Source organism: Limanda limanda, chromosome 3 (genome assembly GCF_963576545.1).
Source record: "Limanda limanda chromosome 3, fLimLim1.1, whole genome shotgun sequence".
Classification (NCBI taxonomy): domain Eukaryota; kingdom Metazoa; phylum Chordata; class Actinopteri; order Pleuronectiformes; family Pleuronectidae; genus Limanda; species Limanda limanda.
The window spans coordinates 7,820,264-7,841,034 of NC_083638.1; the positions used below are offsets into that span (position 1 = coordinate 7,820,264).

Here is a 20,771-nt window from a genome sequence, read left to right on the forward strand (position 1 = left end):
TTTACAGTACAGTTTTGCTATTCACCCATTTACACAGTGCAGCACTTTCTCTATCACACGTCAGTCACACACTGCCGGTGGGGACAGGCGACTTTGGGGCGTTCAGTATCTTGCCCAAGGGCACCTCAACATGCAGAATCAGTATAGCAGGGATCAAACCACAAACCTTCAGGCTAGTGGACGACCCGCTCTTCATCCTGAGCCACAGCTACGGTTACCAAGATCTCATGACAACGGAATGTTGCTCGATATTTTGCAATTTAACCATAAACGTCAACAAGGGATAAAAAGTTGAATTAATGTAAATGTAAATGCATCTTTTTCCAGTTGTAACTCTTTAAAATACAGTAAAAGTTTCCATATCAGAGCATTTTGGTGAATGACGACACTGAAGGATCTTATTGGCCAATTTTGATCTCTCTACCGATTTGGTTCCCTCACTTACAAAGTGTCTAAAGCCTCTGATCCGAGCCGTCCTGCTCTGAGTGGACATGAGTTTGTGGTCGGTGCCTCGGCCACACCAGACACAACAACACACTCTGACACAACAACACACCCTGACACACACACTCTAATTGGTTGCAGTATCAAGTTTGCAGGATTCAGCGAGAGGTAAACAGCTCGGCCAGGAATTTATTGTGCCCGCGAAAGACTATTTGCATACAGTAAATGAAATCCCCATCATCCAGTCAGACACACTGTTCCTGGGCTGGTGAGGGATTAATGCTCTTCATGCTACGCTCACCGAGCTGCTGCTGCTGCTCTTTAGAACTCTTTACACGTCGGCTGGGAACGACCGACTTACAACCAAACATAAAAAGCCCCGAGAGAAGCCAGCAACCATATGAAAAACTTTCCCTCACACCTACACGCACGGGTACAAATATGAAAGCACTAATCCTGCAGTGCATGTACACAACCACATCTTTCTTTGTGTGCACACAGACGAGACTAAACAAATAAATCCCTCTGACAGATGTTGGTAATTAGAAGGCGGCAGAAAGCTCAGTATTTGAGAATTGAAATGATGTTTCCCTGGCTTGTCTGCAGGCAGCACATATGGAAAGGTCATGTACATCTCAGGGAGGGAGGGAGGGATGATGCACTCGCTGTGTCGTGCTGGGAGACACTGGGAGTTTATGGTGTATTATCCTCATCTTTGTGCACAGTCTGTTTATTAAAGCCACCTGTCCCTGCCTGAAGCACGAGGGATAATAAACATGTTTTTTAGACGCAGCGCGTGCAGCAATAAAGAAAAGCGGCAGATGTTTGCAGCTGCTCCGGTTTCCAGCACAACACAATCTGCAAGGGAGCACAACGCAACAGAATATAGTCGCATGTATTGCAATGCAGCAAGGCAGAACTTAGGAAATATCAAAATCCAGCATGAGAAAACAGAGTAACCTCAATTATTATTGTAAGAAAAAGAACTTGTTGCGTTGATGCACAACAACAAATCGAACACAGCACCGTGTTCACATGAGTTTCAATAAATGCTTCCCTACTCAAAATGGGGCTCGAGACTCAAGTATCCTTCGTCATCTCTTTTTACAAAACCACCAATAAACTGTTAAATCTGGTCCCTGCTAGTGAAGAGGGGTTTGAAACACATAAAAAACGATGGAGGAGTGAAACACACCTTGCACATGCATTGTATGCACCTCAGTCTGGCAATAATAACTTTTCTATACTGTAATAAGGGTATTTGACAATGATTGAGAGTTTAAAAGTGTACTGTGAAGCGATTTGAGTGTTAATCAAGACTAGAAAAGCTCTTTATAAACACAGATTGGTTAAATCTAAATAAGAAAAGTTAATGCACTACATATACACACACACCGACACACAAGAAAGCGATGAGAACACAACACACAATAATGCATCAAGCTTCAATAAAATGTATTCGTGGTGTCCAGTTTTTTTATTGCATCAAGTCATTTCAGAACCTGACCCGAGCACCGAACCTCTTTCTGTGACAGATGTAATTATAAACACAATCACCGGTTTACAGTACGTACACACACAGACCTTCATCTGCTCCTGTCTCACTAATTCTCATCCCTCGTTCTCTGGGACCAACTTGCAGTTGTGGGTTTAAAAGCTGCAACTCTGTGCCGGGAGTTTTATAACAAAATGCAGCTTTTCCCATTTGATTTGACTGGTGACAGATATCTTGGAGAAGAACTCCTGTTAAACTGTCATTCGTACTTATTTCCCACGTTGGCTTCCAGCCTAATGCAGACACACTGTCACCGCTACGTGCACTTGTCTAGTTAAAGAGCTGAACTACACAACAACACACACTAGGATACACACTGTTAGGAAAGTAATATTTGGAATAAAAGGGAATAAATTAAACATTAATATAATGAAATCCATCCATGTGTTATATGCACATTGTCGATTAACACATGGAAATGATGACAGAGAGAAACAAGGAGCAGGAACATTGTTAAAAAGGCTTTTACACTTACACAAGCTGGTTCTATCACCCAAAGCCGAATGTGTCAAAGGGCAAAGAAACATGTGACTTTAGCATCACAGAGGAATCGAATGTGTTTACCTCTGTGGGGGAGAAACTAAGAATTTAAAGAAAATGAAATGGCTGACCACAGCAGAGAAGTGGCTCAGGCTCGATTCTGGACCGTGACTCTGGAGACGATTGTAGTCGATTACACTTCCTGTCACTGAAAGCTGACGACAGCTCCCCCCATCAACAGAAGTGAGCTGCAAACCTCTAATAGCCAGGAGCGCAGATTCAGATTTTACACCCAGCAGAGAGTTCTTTCTGATCTCTCATTCCCACTCCACCAAACCTCTGTTCTTGCTATAAAGCTGCTTTCAGACATGAAGTGAACTACGGATATTCTCCTGATATTATCCAGAGGCGCTGGATGGGGGAAAGAAAATCATTTCGGAGTTTTTCCTGCCGCCCCCTTGATCGGTTGAGGGATATTTATTTATCTCGAGCTCCTGCTCTCGTGTCGGCAGAAAGTTATGAACCGTTAAATAATATTGGTTTCTGTAATTTTGGTTCTTATCACACTGATGTTTGTCAAAGGGCTAAGTCTGATTTTAATTGATGCTATAAAAAAACATCCTGATTGGCTGGTGAGATCTTGATACTATTGCGAAAAATCTACAATTACAACTGCACAGACTCTTGCTTATATATACACACGATATTTTAGCTTCATTTTTCTGTTGAGTGGGAAGAAGAGGAGATGTGTTTTCGCTCTGTATTTATAGAATGTGTTTGTTATTGGAAACATCACCAGCATTTAGCTCAAAGCACCGCAGCACTACCGCCTCTGAAAACCACCGGCATGGCAAAACTCTCACAGTTCATGTAATTCTTATTGTAAAAATATTACAAATGCCTTCATATTTCAGGTCATATCTTCATGTTACAGACTAAACAGTTGATTGTTGGTAAGAAGATATTTTGAAATCACCAAATCAGCAGCTACTTGCTCTTTCTGTCCTGACCAAGGTAAAGATGTATCAGGACTCAACAGGATCCTCATTTTTAAACTCTCTTCATTTGAATTAAGTTCAATAAACATAAGATACTTGTGTGAAATCTTCATCCAGACATTGTCTATGACTTCAGTGAATTCATTCAAGCGGTCGCAGCCGTCAGGATGACAAGTGGAACAACAGCAGATTTTTCAAAAGAGCTCAAATCAGATCAGGCTCATCAGACTATTTAAAACGAGTCCGTTTGGCAAGTGCCAGACGAGGTTGAAGTCGACTCCAGCTTTTCACAGAGTCCTGAAACTTTTATCTGACAGCAGCAGAACAAACGTCTGGCTGTGGGAGTGACAGTCGCTGCAGAAACTGATTTCTCTCTTTCTTTCAGAATAAGAAAAATCAGAGCAGTAGAAAAACCTGTTCGGCTTAAAACTCGGTTGCGTGAATCTGTTAATGTGTAATAGCACATTAACAGATTCACAGAGTAGCACATTAAAAAAATTGCTCCCAATAGGTAAGAATTATGGAAATTTAATATCTGTTGGAAATTAAATATGCAGTCCACAGGTGCCTTTAAAAATGTTCCATCAGTTTTTCTTGTCAGATATTTAAAAAGTGAACGTTTAATAAATCTCATAAAATGTAAAGCAAATTGTTTTAATTTGGACATTTCTGTATGGTAGAAAACTTTTGTTGATCCATCTTTAGAAATATTTGCAACTTTTCCACGATATATAAAAGTGTTGAAGTGCACCTGATAGGCGGTTTGTTTTCAATTGGTTATTTGACGCTACAATTAGATAAAAACATGATTGATTCAGCTGCTCGTTAATGAAGAAGCTCTGGTTCTATATCCTGTCACCAGAACCAGATACTGGAGCCTGAATCCAGTGTATTTTCATATTAAGTCTCTTTCTTATCCATTCAAACGGGAGCAGCGATAAGTTAATACCTGGTTTTACTCTCAGGCCTTTAACTGTAAACTCATGTTCTATATTTCATCAACACTTCTGACATCAGAAACACACAAGCTGGATGTTACTCTCTATATCTCCTTCACTGTGCGTCTGTTTTTGTGTGTTAACTCGTATCGCAGTCCACATACTAGACTCAGTATAAATGAGGCAAATGGAGGTGATGGAGTGATCACAGAGGAGACCCTGAAAAGAGAAGTGAAAGAAGGCGTGAGGGAATGGCAGCTTTCTCAATTCCTGAGTAATTGGACGGAGAGGGAGAAAGAGAGGGAGGAAGAGGAGAGGAGAGCGGAGCAGGCTCGGAGGCCGAGGTGTTCTCAGGCAGCGTGAAGGAGGATTTCAGTTTCGGTTTATATGCTCACCGATGCAGGAGCTTCCATCGAGCAGGTAGGAGCCATTGTCATGGAAACCACTTCTGCATTCACAGTGGTACCAGCCCGGCAGGTTGACACAGCGGGAGTGGTTGTGGCAGTCGATCAGGCGCTCGGCACACTCATCGATATCTGAGAACACAAACAGCAGCGTCAGTATCAGTCGGCATTATTCATTATTACTCTTTCCTAGGAAACGAAAAAACAACCTGCACGTCTCCGTTTCTGACTCCCGCTCGTTCTACCAGTTTTTTTTTTTGCTAAATTCGCTTTGTCTCAGGCGTGCACGTGCACATGCACACGTGCACGGGCCCAGAGGTGCTGGCTCTCTGCTCGCTCTGCATCGCTCTCTCATCCATTATGTATGGTGCGAGCTCTGCACCTCTCTCTCTCTCTCTCATCTGCAGCACCCTCACATCTGGAACACACACACACACACACAACACACACCCTACTCCTACGATGGTTGAAGCGTGACCTTCAGTCTGACCTCCAGTCACCTGTGCACCACATGCAAACAGCAGCAAACAGGGGGGGGGGGGTGCGGTCCTGCTAATGAACCGTCACGTGTGCAGGTCTGTGCTGCCGAGGGAGGAACGATCCCACATCTCCAGCAAAGAGTCGAGGAGGAAAAGTGCAGCAGCCGTTTACAGCTTGATCAGCAGGCGTTTCCTACTTTATGTTCCATTAGTGGGTTTCCACGGGCGAAAATTAAAGCTTAAACTCACTGCAGCTCTCCACCGTATCAAATATTTCTATTTATAGAGCAGATGCTGTGAGAGCAATTCCATTTTGCCATCAAGGCAACAACAACCACACAAACCGGGCGTCTCTGATCGTACACGTGTGTGCTGCTCCAGCTCAGGAAAAACCTGACCTGACACAAGAAACACACACACACAGACACACACAAACACACACACATTTATCTGTGTCCAGATAAGAGGGAGCCTCGGGTCGAGCCGTTTAGCAGTGTGTGTGTTGTGGCTTGTGCCGTCGCACTGGTGCACTGTGGGTAATAAGACGTGGCGGCTGCTGGGAGGGAACGTCCTCCATCAGTCCCTCAGGAGTAAAGGTGACCGGTGGCTGAGAGACGCTAACCCCTTCCAAAAAGACACACCGCTGGGGGGGGGCAGGAGGCCACGGGCTCGTCTTTTAACCGTCTCAGTGCATCATCTATAGTGCATGGAGTGAGTGCATGCAGGGGCGGGGCCTAATCCTCTTCTGCTGGTTGAACGGTGGGAGAGAGAAAAGGTTGCAGTGGTAGATGCACTGTGGGAGAGTGTTGTGTTAAAGTCTCCTGAGGAATCACGGCCGTGTGATCAGTGCAGCTGGTAATAAACCAGTGTCATCTTCCATTCCCTTTGAAAGCCAGTGAAGGAAAGATAGAACATTTCTCTGCAGAGGAAGCAAAGCTGTGCAAATACCTACATGTCACTGTCGAATTTTAATGAATGTTACTTGATCATTTAATACATCATTTTTTATTTGTGTTTTTAACCTTTTGTGGAGCTTTAAAGTGCGAATATACAAATAAATAATATGATAATGGACCTAATATTGAAAAAGTACAGCCCTGACCTCAGATTTTCTGTTGATGCAATGTGACTGATCACAACATGTTTAACCACAAAGTGAGATTTGGTTTTGTTTGTCTGTAAAAAGTAAGACCAATTGTCAGAAAAGACACGATCGACAATGAAACTTCTTAAAATCTCACAAGTTGATACATGAATGTTTTCATCCTGCACCAGTGACAAGGACGTGATCCCATTCACAACACTCGACCAAACCAGTTTAGTCCCAGTGTGGAATCATTGTGTCTTTTAAAAACTAGTAACTTTTGAGAACATTTTGTACTTTGTCCTTCATGTCGTACTTCATCAAGTATTGAGGCACAAACCCAGATATATTATAATATTAAAATATAACAATTAAATAACAGATAAGCTCTTGGTCCCTTTGGAAACCGCAAAGAAAAATAAACGAGACTCGTATCTGATCGATTCAAACAATATATGGAATTCACTTTGTGGCTTTTCTTTTATTTAGTATATAGACAGTGAATAGAATTTAAAGAGCAATGAGCCGAAATTGAAAACGACGACTGTATGTTCTACTGGATTCATTTATCAGCTCATGAGTGCAAAGCTCTGGAAATGTGTTTTGTAAGGGACGTAGCTCAGAGTCTTTGTTTCGCCCGGCGACAGGACGCAGCAGTTACCAGTGACTGGAACCGGCAGCGGCTCTGATGCACGGCGCCGAGCAACCACTCGTCACCTGATCGAGCGGTCGCACTAACGAACCTGCAGCACGCCGTCCGTCTGCTGCTCATCTCACCAGGGCTGAGAGGATTACTCTATCAGCTTTCACGGTCGGGAGTAATGTGCAATGTTTAGAGAAAAATGAATTTAATCAGAAAGAAGAAACGTTTCATTTGTCGATGTCCATTATACTTCAATGTTTGAAATGTTCCGAACCTCTGTGATGCTTCAGCTTGACGTTTTTCTCTCATTTTCTCCGGTTCTTTTGTCTGTGGAAATAAGATCACGTGGTTCTCTGCCCGTTTCCTGTTTCCTCTCTCTCTGTGTTTGACTAGTGACTATGAAATTAAAGCCCCAACTTTCTGCTTGAAGGGCGAGCGTGAGGGCGATCAGCAGCTGTGAGATGTGGGGCTGCTAATGGTTATCACCCTGTGGATCTGAACAAGTGTGGAAGGGATCTGTCTGTCTGTCTGTCTGCCTACCTGCCTGCCTGCCTGCCTGTCTGTCTATCTGTCTGTCTGTCTGTCTGTCTGTCTGTCTGTCTGTCTGTCTGTCTGTCTGTCTGTCTGTCTGTCTGTCTGTCTGTCTGTCTGTCTGTCTGTCTGTCTGTCTGTCTGTCTGTCTGTCTGTCTGTCTGTCTGTCTGTCTGTCTGTCTGTCTTTCTGTCTGTCTGTCTGTCTGTCTGTCTGTCTGTCTGTCTGTCTGTCTGTCTGTCTGTCTGTCTGTCTGTCTGTCTGTCTGTCTGTCTGTCTGTCTGTCTGCCTAACTGTCTATATGTCTCTCTCTCTCTCTCTCTCTCTCTCTCTCTCTCTCTCTCTCTCTCTGTCTCTCTCTCTGTCTGTCTGTCTGTCTCTCTGTCTGTCTGTCTGTCTGTCTGTCTGTCTGTCTGTCTGTCTGTCTGTCTGTCTGTCTGTCTGTCTGTCTGTCTGTCTGTCTTTCTGTCTGTCTGTCTGTCTGTCTGTCTGTCTGTCTGTCTGTCTGTCTGTCTGTCTCTCTGTCTCTCTGTCTGTCTGTCTGTCTGTCTGTCTGTCTGTCTGTCTGTCTGTCTGTCTGTCTGTCTGTCTGTCTGTCTGTCTGTCTGTCTGTCTGTCTGTCTGTCTGTCTCTGTCCTTACCGTGCAGGATATGATCATCAAACTTCTAACACACTAACAGAACTGAGATGTAGTAGTAATGATAATATTAATATTAATTAAATTATACATATAAGTACAATACCAACTTAATTTATACGGCACTTAGCTAAACAAGGTGACATAGTGCGTTAGAAAATACATAGGAATAACACAACAGAGCAAACAAGACAAAACCAAAGTTCCAAAGATAATTTTAAGGAAAATAATATAAACAATATTTGTAAAGAAAACTCACGTATAAAAAGGCTTTTCAATAAAAAAAATGTCTTAAGCAATGATTTAAAAATCTAAACGTTTCCTTGAAAAGTAGGTCGTACAGGGAATTCTGTGATGCGGTGACTTCTCTTTTGTTTCTCATCAAGTGGAGGAAAGTTTAGAACTTGGACGGTGCAGCAAAGTTCATATGAAAGCTTCCTCCCGTCTCTCTCCTTCTTTAAGACTGAGGCTGATAAACAGAGTGATTCCAGCGCCTGGTTAGAAACTGATGCTGTGCCTGACCAGTTAATAAGAAAGCATCTTCCACAAGTTCCACTCTCTTTCTTTCTTAAAAACTGCGGCTGATGACAGAATGATTCCACTGCCTTAATGTTGAACTCTACAGCAAAGCACCACTTAACTCCCTCCCCCCCTTTTTTTGTGTGAAGAATTCAGCCACCACAGCGATTTCCATTCAACTTAAATGGGCTCTTTATGAAACCTTAATGCTGGTGTGACATTTGAAGCCGAAACCAGCAGGAGGTTCAGCCGAGGACTGAAGGAACATCAGCAGGGACGATAATGAAACTGCTTCACTGAAGTTTATCTCAACTTGTCCTTTTACCGCTTGTCCCCCGACAGCTACGAGTCCTCCAGGTGAAGCTGCGTGAAGTGAGATGATCTCTGCAGAGATTTTACATCAGTACAACAGCGGAGGCACATTATGTTTCAAAGTAGAAAAAACATTCCACCTGCATTCCACCTCTATTTCATCATCCTTCTTTCATTCAACGCTCATTAAAGCTCATCGACCTTGTCTGTATCTCATTGTTCCATTTGGCGCCCACACACACACACACACACACACACACACATATACACACACTTTTGTTTTTCATCAGAAAACTCATTAGCTTTCATATTAGCAACTTTATGTGGCACAGAGCTTTTATAAAATGACGCAGTTTGAATGAGAAACACAAAGGGAACAATAAACCTGCACCAATAGATGCATCGTTATTCTGGTGTTCTCTGTGCACAACATTTAATTCTTCTTTGTACATTACAAGAGTCTGATTTCTAAAGATTAAGACACTTTAGTCCTGCTCGTTTTTCTGTTGTCGTCCTTGCAGGTGACGTGTGTGTCTGACGTACGCGAGACGTCAGTTGGGCTTTAATCTGTGGTTTGAATGGAGAGAAAATGAATGAACCTGTTCTTTCATTTAGTTCATTGCACTGTCACTATCATTATGTTATAGTGGGCGTAGAATTAGGCTGTTTACCTGTGATAATTCCTGGGGAGATAAAGCAGAAGAGTACAAGCTGTGAGTTTTTGTACACAGGAGAGTACAAACGTTACAGTACTACTGACAGTACTCCACACTGGTTCCAATGGGCCAAATCATCGTCAATTCCTCATGGAGGCAAAAGATTTAACTTCCAGTGAAGGGTTCGAAAGTCCCAACTGTCCCAAAAGAATAAAGTGAACCATAATTCAGTTTGATCCAGACTGAGACCACTTGTCTAGTTGAACTTTTCACACCTGTTACTTTAATATGTCCGGACCAAAGGTTGTTGTGAAGTGACCCACAGCTACGTCACCAGCTCAGCTCGGCTAGAAGTCTACTGTTAGGTCAATTATTTTTCTCTTTTCGTCTCTTATTCTGTTGTCACACCGTCTTTTTTCCTCACAGGATACAAAGAATCTAAACTCGTCCTAATTGAGAAGAGAGTAGTTCGATCAGAGCGTTCATTCATCATCCAAACTGGAAACGGTTCCTCCACTGGGGAGCATGAACGTGCTGTTAAAACTCTTACAGAAGTCATTAGGGTTGGAATATATCGATCAAACTGGCGGTGACACTAGAGGTCACGACGACAACAATTAAGCATCTCCGCGTCCGCAGCATGAAAGTTCGGTTCAAATTAAACGGCAATTAGTGGACGTGAGACCTGCGATAATTCACAGCTGCTCAGAAACACCTGAATCCACCGGAACTGTTACTGGAGAGAACGTGTTGTTTAAAACACCATCGCTCACCCACCTAGTAGGAGCTTTTTATTTAGACGCAATAAAAGCTCATTTCATTCACACACACAGTCAATAATTCCTGTTGCTCAATAGTCGTATAAAGCTGTTTGTTAACTGGTGTGTGTGTGTATATGTGTGTTTGTGTGTGAACAGCCATTCATCCTCTCCGTCTGTGGCAGTGAAGTGGATAGGTGACCTTCCTGGGGTATGAGGTACAATATGAGCACACACACACACACACACACACACACACACACACACACTCATGTACACTCACACACACTCACTCACACACACACACACACTCCATCAATCTTTGTTACAGCCACAGGAAGGAAAGCAGCCAGACATCATTTTCACACTTCTCTCTGTCTCCCTCCATTACGGTGCAAAATGAACAAAAGTACAGCTTCTGCTCCGGCTTCACTTCCTAGGAGTTTCCCCCCCCCCCATCGGGACACGTGAAGACTCTGCGACGAATCGGACTCCTGAAAGATCTGCGACTTTTTTATAGCTTAGTAAGGAGAAACGAGGATTAATCCACATGCAGTTGGAATATTTCCGTCTAAGCTCTCCGGAGAATCCTCTGGTCCGCTGAGCTTTAATTACACTTATCTGGACTCGGGTGAAACAACGTCACGCCACACGTCTCACGGTGCGTTTACAGTAATGCGTCGTCAGACAGGAGCAGTAACCAGGGTTTGTTTGTTTGTTGCTGACAGTGTGTGAAGCGTAACACAATGAACAGGCGGCGTCGACTACAGGAGACGACACAGTGACCACAGACCACAGCCGAGCACTGATGAGGAGAGTTCACACACCACCTCTCACTTTCATTTAGCTTCTTGTGAGGTTTGATTTGGACATTGTTCATTTTTCATTTCTCTGTCTCTTCGCAGGATTACGCAAAAAGTAGCTGGGCCACAAAAGAAAAAGTTTCTTTAAAATTGGGAGATTTGGTGTTTTCATGATTTACCCAAGAAACTAAAATGACACTAACGAATCCAGACTTCCCCCAAAGTGCCCCTTTATGCAACTACATTTAAAATCAGTAGTTTTTATTTAGATCTGCACCAAACTACACAAATTCATATATCAGGGACATAAACATGCCAGATTTTTTTACATCAAGATCCGTGAATTATTCTCTGAGAAATCAACAAACATTTCAAAAAACACCTTCCTTCAATGTTAAAAGACAGTGGGAAGAAAAGCCTGCATCCACAACCTTAATTGAATCAGTGTTTTCTCGATCAACTATTCCTGCTAAATATGATGAAGGACATAGTGACGAGCTTTAGATGACACTCATAGACACCTTCATTACTATATATCAGCTATTGTGGAAAATAATTGTCTTTCGGAAAAAAATCCTTTTCAGGAAAGAAATCACAAGGATCCACCAGAGAAAGACCGGATCGACGTGAGAGAAGACGAGAAGATCCACGGTGTTTCTTTTTATTTAGATGCTGTTGGATGCTGTTAACCTCCCACTGAGCTGAGGAGTGATGTGTTGATATCGGAGGGCAAAGGAGCACGGAGGCAGATGGAAGTGAAGACAGGAGACAGAGACACATTGTACACGAGAGACAGACGGCGAGAGACAGATCCGCTCAGGTAGAGACAAGAAACACAACTATTTAAAACACGGGCCTTGAAGAGAATCTCCAGCATCTCGACACTATTTCACTTCCATGACATTATCATAACACACTGTTTATGGTTTATATTACTAGGGTGTATGTAGTGCTGATGTAGGGCAGATTTAGATGCTGCATGACTGGAGTCAAATAAAAAACTATGGCAACTTGTAATGTTTATTCTAGTGAATATATTACTCAGCTTTATTCAGAGATAATCTCAAAAAGTAGAGGAGCACTCTACGTTCTTAGATATCTTTCACGAGTATCAATCTTCTCTAGTTTTCTGTGAATGTGATCCACCCGTTCGACCACCGGGGACGGACTCAGATGTTGACATGGATACAGACAGAGTGATCTCACACTGTATCACATCTGTAATACCCTCAGGCAGCAGCCAGGGGGCCACAGAGCAGAGCCTTGTTCGTGGGACGAAGTGTTCGTCCATATTTTGTTTCCTATGAGGAGATGAGCTGCTGCTTTCTTCACCTCCTCCTCTTCCTCACTTCGACACACGTTTTCTCCTTTACATAATCTCTTCCTCCTCTCGCCCTCCTCTTTCAGACCCATCTTGCATTTTGTTAGTCATCGTAATTTAAATCACGAATGTGGAAATCGGTGCCAAACCGCGTTGGAGAAAATATTCCTGTTGGATATAAATTCTATCTGCAGGAAGCAGCACTGAAGGTTTCACACGTCAGGTTAATTAATTGATAGATATGTGATGGCAGGTTAATTAGCCCCTGGTTGATTGCCAGCTTCAATTAAACGTGTTACACAGCGATTGCAACTGATTAACTTTCAAACCTGAGAGTATTTCTGAATTAGGTGAAAAATTCGTATTAACACAACAAGTTCAGAAAGTGTACGATTTATCAACAGAGGAGCGAGAATGACTCTTCCTGGTGTCTAACGTTTGTGGCATGAAAATAAACTTATTCTTATTAATTAACTTATGACTTTTAACTTATGATAACTGATCATCAGATGAAAATTGCTGTGAATTTCCCTTGATGGCAGCTACAGAGGTAAACAAGGAGGTAAACAAGTTGGGCGTATGTGTGAAAATGTACATTTCAAAACAACTTCATCATGACAGTTATAAGAAAACAACCAGGAGTGTGACAATATGAAGAATCATTTTAAAGTACTACATTAATCATACATTATTTATTTAACATATTTTATAATTTTAATGTGTTTTTAAACTTCTATTGCTATACGATCTTCATGTTAAACATTAAAACTGAGCTGCATTGTATGCCATAAGAACAAGTAATGTATTTAATCAATATTACTCTTTATCAAGTAGTATATATGTTTTCTACCTGTTTAAGATGTGCGATATAAAGATTAAGCTGGGTCAGGATTAATTTGCATAATTTAACTTTGCGTAATTTCTGTCTATGGTGTAGAAGACAAAGAACTTCCATCAGGACACCTTTGCTTGCTTGCATCCTCCAGTTATGCAGCAAAACACCGTTAGCAGCTTTAGACTGGCAATAGGTCGATGTGATCGTGAGCGCCCCCTGCTGAGTCACGAGGCAAACTACTTCAGATGGTCTACTGCACTTCCAAACTGAATTTTACTGTTTGAATATGAACTTTGTCCCCGATGTTTAAATGGATTTTGAATTTAGAATAAAAAGTGACGGCCTGAATTGGTAGGAAAACGTTTTGATAACTCGTTGAAGAAGTTATCATAGACACACTCACACACACACACACACATACACACACACACACACACACACACACACACACACACACACACACTCTTTATATAATCTCCTCCCATTCTACATTCACTAGTGTGTTATCCACAGGAAACACAGACTCGTGATGGAGAAAGGAAAGGTATCACAAGGGGACTGCAGCAAAACACACGTGTACAATCTTCCGGCGCTTTACGTGTTAACAGAATCTTTTTGGTCTGAGAGCAGCGGCCGGGTGTCACCACTGTCATGTCTACACGTGGAGCTCATGTCACTGGTAATGTGCACATGTAAGTTCTCTCCTATCTAAGTGGGAGCTGTGGCAACACGCTGGGAACGGCCGACCTGCAAGAGCCGGTTGATCACTTCTGCAAAAAAACAAGGCCGCAGAGACAGGAGGTTTAATAACAGTGGAGAGAGGAGAGAAACGAGGGATGGAGAGAGGTGATGAACGAGCAGAAAAAAAGACGAGGAGCGGAGGAAGAAGGTAGAAGCAGGGGGAAGTGCTGAGAGGAGAAAAGGGAAAAGGAGAGGAGAAGAAGATGGATGGAGGAGGAGAGAGGAGGAAAAGCAGGAGGAAGGTGGAGAAGAAACTGAAAGAGGAGAGAAGAAAGGGAGAGAGAAAGTGGGATGTGGAAGGAAAATAGAGGACGAGACGAGGGGAGGGAGGGAGGAGGGAGGAGGCGAGTAGAGAAGAATTAGCTGTCGTTTTCTACAGCTCTCCTGGGATCCTCAATTGCTGCAGTGTCCAATTTAAACACAGAGCTTTAGAGATGGAGTGTGAGACTGTGTGCGTGTGTGTTTGTGTGTGTGTGTGTGTGTGTGTGTGTGTGTGTGTGTGTGTGTGTGTGTGTGTGTGTGTGTGTGTGTGTGTGTGTGCGAGTGTGCCTAAGATATAGTGCAAGTTGGAGAGAGGGAGAGAAAAGAAGGAGAGAATAACAAAGGGCAGCTACCGAGGCCTCAGATCAACCTGATGAGAATTCCTGTGATGTCATTTTGTACACTGTGTGCATGTGTGTGTGTGTGTGTGTGTGTGTGTGTGTGTGTGTGTGTGTGTGCGCGTGTGTGTGTTGTATATATATACAAGGCTCCAGCTGTAATTACAAGTGACAGCCGAACATGCAGGACAAGGTGAGAGGTGAAGTGAGGTCCGCAGGTCTTACCCGTCTCGCAGCGGCGTCCTGTGAATCCCGAGGGACAGACGCACGTGTTGGGGGACACACAGATTCCTCCGCTCCTGCATCCCTCTTCACAGAAGGCTGAAAAGAGAGAGAGAGAGACGTTCGCTAGGTTACGTTTATCTCCGTGAACCGATGTCATGACAACGGCAGCAGCAGCACAGATACACGGGTTTGAATTCCTGCAGTTTCCCGAAAAGACATCACAAGCAACAAAGTGGTTCCCATGGCTATGATTAAAAACAGTGGAATAGTTCTGTGAGGAAAACTCTTGCTCTGTTTCATCATTCACATGGGTTAATAAATGTGGTTTTATTAATGTGTGTGTGTGTGTGTGTGTTTGTGTGTGTGAGTGTGTGTGTGTGTGTGGGCTCAGGATGCTGATAGAAATCCGACAAATGATTATCACAAGGCGTGAAATGGTCACACTGTGCATCTGAAAGACGCCCTTTTGTTTCACTTTTACGACCCGATTCCACCTCTCACAGAGCTGATAGCTGTAACCAGTCCTCCTTAAAATTCATTTTGGTTTATTGAAAGCGGCTCATGTGAAATCTGTCTTTCAGGCGCTTGTCATCCAGAGGACAGCGGCTCCACAGGCCTGTTAAAGTCTACGAGAGACAGAGATAAAAAAAGGTCAGGGTGGGTAAAAGTGTCTCGAGGGGAAACAGGCAATAATGCTGCCTGCCTGCTTTTCTTTTTTTGATTTTTTAGAAGTTGCGCAGATAAATATCTTTAGAGAAGAAACATAGAAGAGGTGACGCAACAGGGAAACATACTTTTATGATATTCTCTGTTGCCTGGATACAAGAGATGCACTGTCATCAGGCTGCTGTGTCTAAATCACTCACTAAAAAATATATTCCGATTTAGAGTCAATATCGCATTTTGAGGTGCAGTGAGAATATGTAACGTGCATTTTGGAAAATAAGTGAGCAACTGTGAAATATATACCATCATGCATTGCACTCATGGCATTGACACAAAGAAAAATTGGCGAGGAGACAAGAGGAGAGACAGGAGAGAGAGCAGAATGTCTCGGTCGTATCTCTCTGATGATTCTGCTTCTTATTTAAAAGATCTAAACTATCGTGAGGTTGAGGACATATTTGTCACAGAATGATTTTTCTAGCGTACGTCCCTCATATTTCTGATTATATCGATTATTTTGTTGAAGGACAGCACAAGGAAAATCTGTGATTTAGGAGCAAAGCTGCTTAACTCAGCACAAACAAGTTAATTTCTACATTTAAACATGACTTTAAGTATTAATACTAAGTATGAAATTCATATTTATATTTTCTTACTACAGACCACAGACTGTATCTTTAAAAAGATGGACGACAGCTTTACTCTTTCTACCACTATTCAGAAATGAAGCCAAAATATCCTGGAGATGTTTTATCAAAACATCAAATAACCAGTTATCAGAAACACCATACGTGTGATTAAATGTTAACACTCAGATGTATTTTCAAGTGTTGAATGATTGTAAGTAAAGTTCGGTGCAGACTCTGACTCTTCAGTGCAGACTCTGACTCCAAATATACAAGCATTTTTATCTATTCTGTCATCATTTCTGGACAGTTGAAGGAATAAGAGATGTTTCATCCATCTTTGTTTATCGTCCATGGTTTGACGAAACCCTGAGAAGTTGCATAAACACACAGAGAACCTCACTTGTAACAGTATATACAAATACTGGGTCACCCTAAACTCTCAAAATAGTCTAATTTCTTCGTTGCACGAATTCCATTAGATGTTGAAACTTTCCCTTGAGATTCTGCTCCATGTTGACATTTCTGCACTTTTCTTCCAGCGGTGCTCTGTTGGATTCAGATGCTGACTGGAAGAGGCCTCTGAAGTTCACCGAACTCTTCATCGTGCTCATGAAAACAGTTCAAGGCGACTTTTGTCTTTGAATTATGACGCATTATGAAGCTGGAAGTAGCCATTAGAAGATCGTAAATTCTGGCCATAAAGGGATGAACACGGTCAGCATCAATACTCGGGCTGCGGCATTCAAACAGTGATTTGTTGGTGGTGAAGAGCCCAAAATGTGCCAGAAAAACATTCTCCGCACCATTACACCCCCGTCTCTGCCACCATCAAAGTCACTGGAATCACATTTTACTCATTCACACTTCTGATGTGAAACTCCTGACCTGTAGCTGCATGATTTTATGCCACATAACTGGCTAATTGGATGATCGCATGAATAAGCATGTGTGTGTGTTCCTTGTGAATTTACATCAGCGTTATACAGGCATTTTATTTTTCTTTAGCTATACTGAGAGGGAACAGTCATTCTGTGCCCCACCACTAGAGGTCACTAAAAGTCTCACGTATATAAAAAAAGCTCAAACCTGGATCAACAAGAGTAATAATCCAATTTAAACTAATCTTAGACAAGCTTACTCCACCACAACTCCAAAAACTTGTATTAATGACATTGAATTACACACTCCACCTGTAGGGGGAGCCCAAGTTTAGCCGAGAGCGAATGTAGCATTGAATCTGGTCAGAAGATCTGTTTTGTTAATGAGCACGTGCCTATCTGCCTGTTTCCTGGAAGCAGACTAGTCGTGAAAATGCCAGTGATTCGTTCTGAGGCTGTGATGCATCAACGCGGCTGAGACAAAGGAGGAGGAGGAGGAGGAGGAGCAGGAGGAGGAGGAGGAGTAGGAGGAGGAGGAGGAGGAGGAGGAGGAGGAGGAGGAGGAGGAGCAGGAGGAGGAGGAGGAGGAGGAGGAGGAGGAGGAGGAGGAGGAGGAGGAGGAGGAGGAGGAGCAGGTTGAGGAGGACCGGAGGAGAAATGTCCTCCGAGGAAAAAAAGGAGGAGCGAAGACAAAGTGGTTAGTCAGTGCTCAGAGCGAAGAAGAGGATTAAACCAGAAAAGAGGGCAGACTTAATTGAGCAACTTCATTAAAGAGAAATTACTTTAGTATTTCTGAGCTTAATTAATGACATGATTTGAAAGATGATCCTTAATGGGCTGAAAAAATCTATTCATAGTCACATACATGAAAGTCGGAGTGTAATATATGTGACTGTGTGTAATATATGAGTATGTGTGTGTGTGTGTTTAATGTATGTCTCCCTTTTGCTTTATGAATCCAAAGAACCATCATTTATCTGAGTGAATTATCACTCTGGTGTTTGGAGGAAAATAAAAAATTGCTAAACACACAAACGGATGCATCAGTGCAATAAATAAAAGCAGAGTCCGACGCCAGAAGCTCTTAGAGCTATTCATCTGACTGGCTCCTCTGTTTAAGAAGTTCTATCAGCCGCTCATTAGGAGCCTGATTGCCTCTGTACTAATAAACCTCACATTTAAAAATTAATTACACTTATATTGACTCAATCTATCTCCAGCCCTAATTATCATTTCAGCCCCATCAGCATAATGCCGCCTGCCTGTCGCGCTAATGACTTCCAGAGAAGATGGGGATTCACTGGGAGTGGGCGTGGACATGTTTTTGTGAAACCAACGTTTTCCAGTCAAAGCTGCTGTTAACCGTTTCCTCGCCCAACGACTACGTACAGTTACGAGTATTTACACCAGTGGCAGGGTCTCCCCAAACATTATAAGACAATAAGATAAAATAAAATAAGCTGAGACTCGTGTAAACCTCCTGACAGAAAAGAAAACTGCAAAAACCTCAAATATCAGACATTATTTTTCGTCCCCATTTCAGGAAAAGACATTGTTTGAGAGAAGAGAGCGCACCAGTGTAACTGTGGTCTTTTACACAGTGATACAATATGGATTATTTGCAGCCGTGTGTTGCAGATTCTATTCATAGTGAGTCTTTAAAAGCTACTCAGGCTTTGGTTAGTCCAGTTTATTCTACAGGAGTTTTTGAAATGTTTAAGATGTTATTTCTGTGCCAATTTGTAGTCCTAAGGCCTTACCCTAGATATGAAGTGAGTGTCACAAGGGAAGGCCTAGAAAATCGTTGGGACACCACTTTCGACCTCATCAGCAGCCGACCAACGTTATTAAAGTGACAATATCAACTAAATAATCACACCAGAGGATCGAGAGTTAAAGAGGAATCAAATCCCAACACAAACCTACAGAGAGTCGGCCGACTCGTTTCTCTTCTCCTGTGGTCACGCCGGTTGTAGCTCTCTTTCTGACTGTGTAAAGGTCACATGCATTCATTAAAACCACAGAAACCCTGGAGCTGAGACACCTCTACTGCACAAAGAGCAGATCACCTGTTTCTCCAAAGGTTATATTGAACATGTCCTGTCGTCCACGTGGGAACAAATACTTCCTCGGGCGCTTCAGAAGACACACGACATGTGTGAGGCTGATCAGATGAACGTTTCTCGAGAAGACAAAGAAAGAGTCGATAATAACATAGAGCATCACATGTGTGTCTCCATCCCAGTGTCGTTCAGGGGAGGATAGAACCTGAATTATCATTTTGCATGTCATTTTTTTTTAAATATGATAAATGTGCAATTAATGTCAGATTATTAAACATCTGATGAGTGTTTACATGCTTTCAGTGTACGGTGAAGTAGTGACTGGTTTCATTAAGTCTTGTGCTTGAAATTGCTTCGCTGGATATTCAGTGGATGTTCTCTACATCTTGTTTTTCTGTGATTTCAAAGACGACCTTGTTGTGTTGGTTTTTCCTTCTCGAATAACATTATAAAGAGAATACAAATGTAAAGCTGCTGTTGAAACAACCTCAGCTGAGAACATTCCGTACTGGTATTTCACAGCCTGGACCGTCCTCCACAAGATGAGTTGTATTCTGTTGCACCGGCCTCACCTGTTGTGACCAACTTCCTTTATCCTACGCCACAGTTCTCTATCTTAATTATCTCAAACCTCCACTAACTCCATTTGAAGTGAGCATCACAACAGAACTTCAGCTCCTCCCTTCAACATTTGTCTCCTCTGTGGCCCCTCCCTTCATACTACATGTCCAGGACCCCTGCAGTAGGGGGAAATAGCCCGAGCTGTAGCTGTGAGGAAGAGGAAGAGGAAGAGGAAGAGGAAGAGGAAGAGGAAGAGGAAGTGGAAGGTCTGTCCTCCTTCACTTCAGTCCCTGTGACCTCCAGCTCAGCTCTCTCTCTGCTTAACCGAGCCCGTTGCTGACTCCAGACTTCTCAAGACATGCTTATAAGTATAGATTTGCTATTTGAGTTTCCCATTACGGGCCTAGATTGCTTTCCAGTGGGTGGTGAGAGTGGAATCATTCCACTCTGGGCCGTGGCTAAGAGCCACATTCACGGTCGTTGGGCGTCCAAGGAGCCATCCCAGAATTAATATTGGCAATATTACAGAGCAAGACAATGGATAGTCCACTCATTCATGTGGAAGGGGGGGGGAAAGAGCTTTGCAATTCTATGATAGAATAGAAAGGAGCTAATAATTAGACTCCTGTGGAGAAAAGCACTGCTCAGTAACACGCTGCGTTAACAGACTGTTAACCTCCTGATAATGATCTCATCTCAAACTAGCTCAGCTTTAAATCTGACTTTCACATTATCTTTAGTCTTGACCAAAGCATTGACTACACACAATCTAAAAACTGCCGCCGCTAGCAGCAATTTGTGCCTCGCGTGTGATAGCACAACCTTTAGATTCAAGTCCCAGGGGTGAGCATCCATTTCTGTAAAAGATAAATCCCCAGCCGCGCAGAGACGCAGAGACAGTCAGAAGAGTCCTTGAGGATTCGGGAGACGTCCTGAGAACATCAGTAATGAACCACTGGGCTTTTTCAAACACAGGCGGTGTGGGGATTAATCTCCAAAAGAAAAACAGAT

At 42.8% G+C, this 20,771-nt stretch overlaps 1 protein-coding gene across 1 annotated transcript in view; it reads right to left on the reverse strand.

Moving 5' to 3' along the window:
- Nucleotides 1-20,771, reverse strand: part of LOC132998680 (protein kinase C-binding protein NELL1-like) — a 213,412-nt gene that overhangs the window by 9,766 nt on the left and 182,875 nt on the right. Inside the window, exons 15-16 of the mRNA XM_061068408.1 lie at nucleotides 14,964-15,059; nucleotides 4,811-4,951 (exon numbers count right to left, since the gene is read on the reverse strand). Of these exons, the coding sequence (XP_060924391.1) occupies nucleotides 4,811-4,951; nucleotides 14,964-15,059 (237 nt within the window). The remainder of the gene's footprint in view (nucleotides 1-4,810; nucleotides 4,952-14,963; nucleotides 15,060-20,771) is intronic.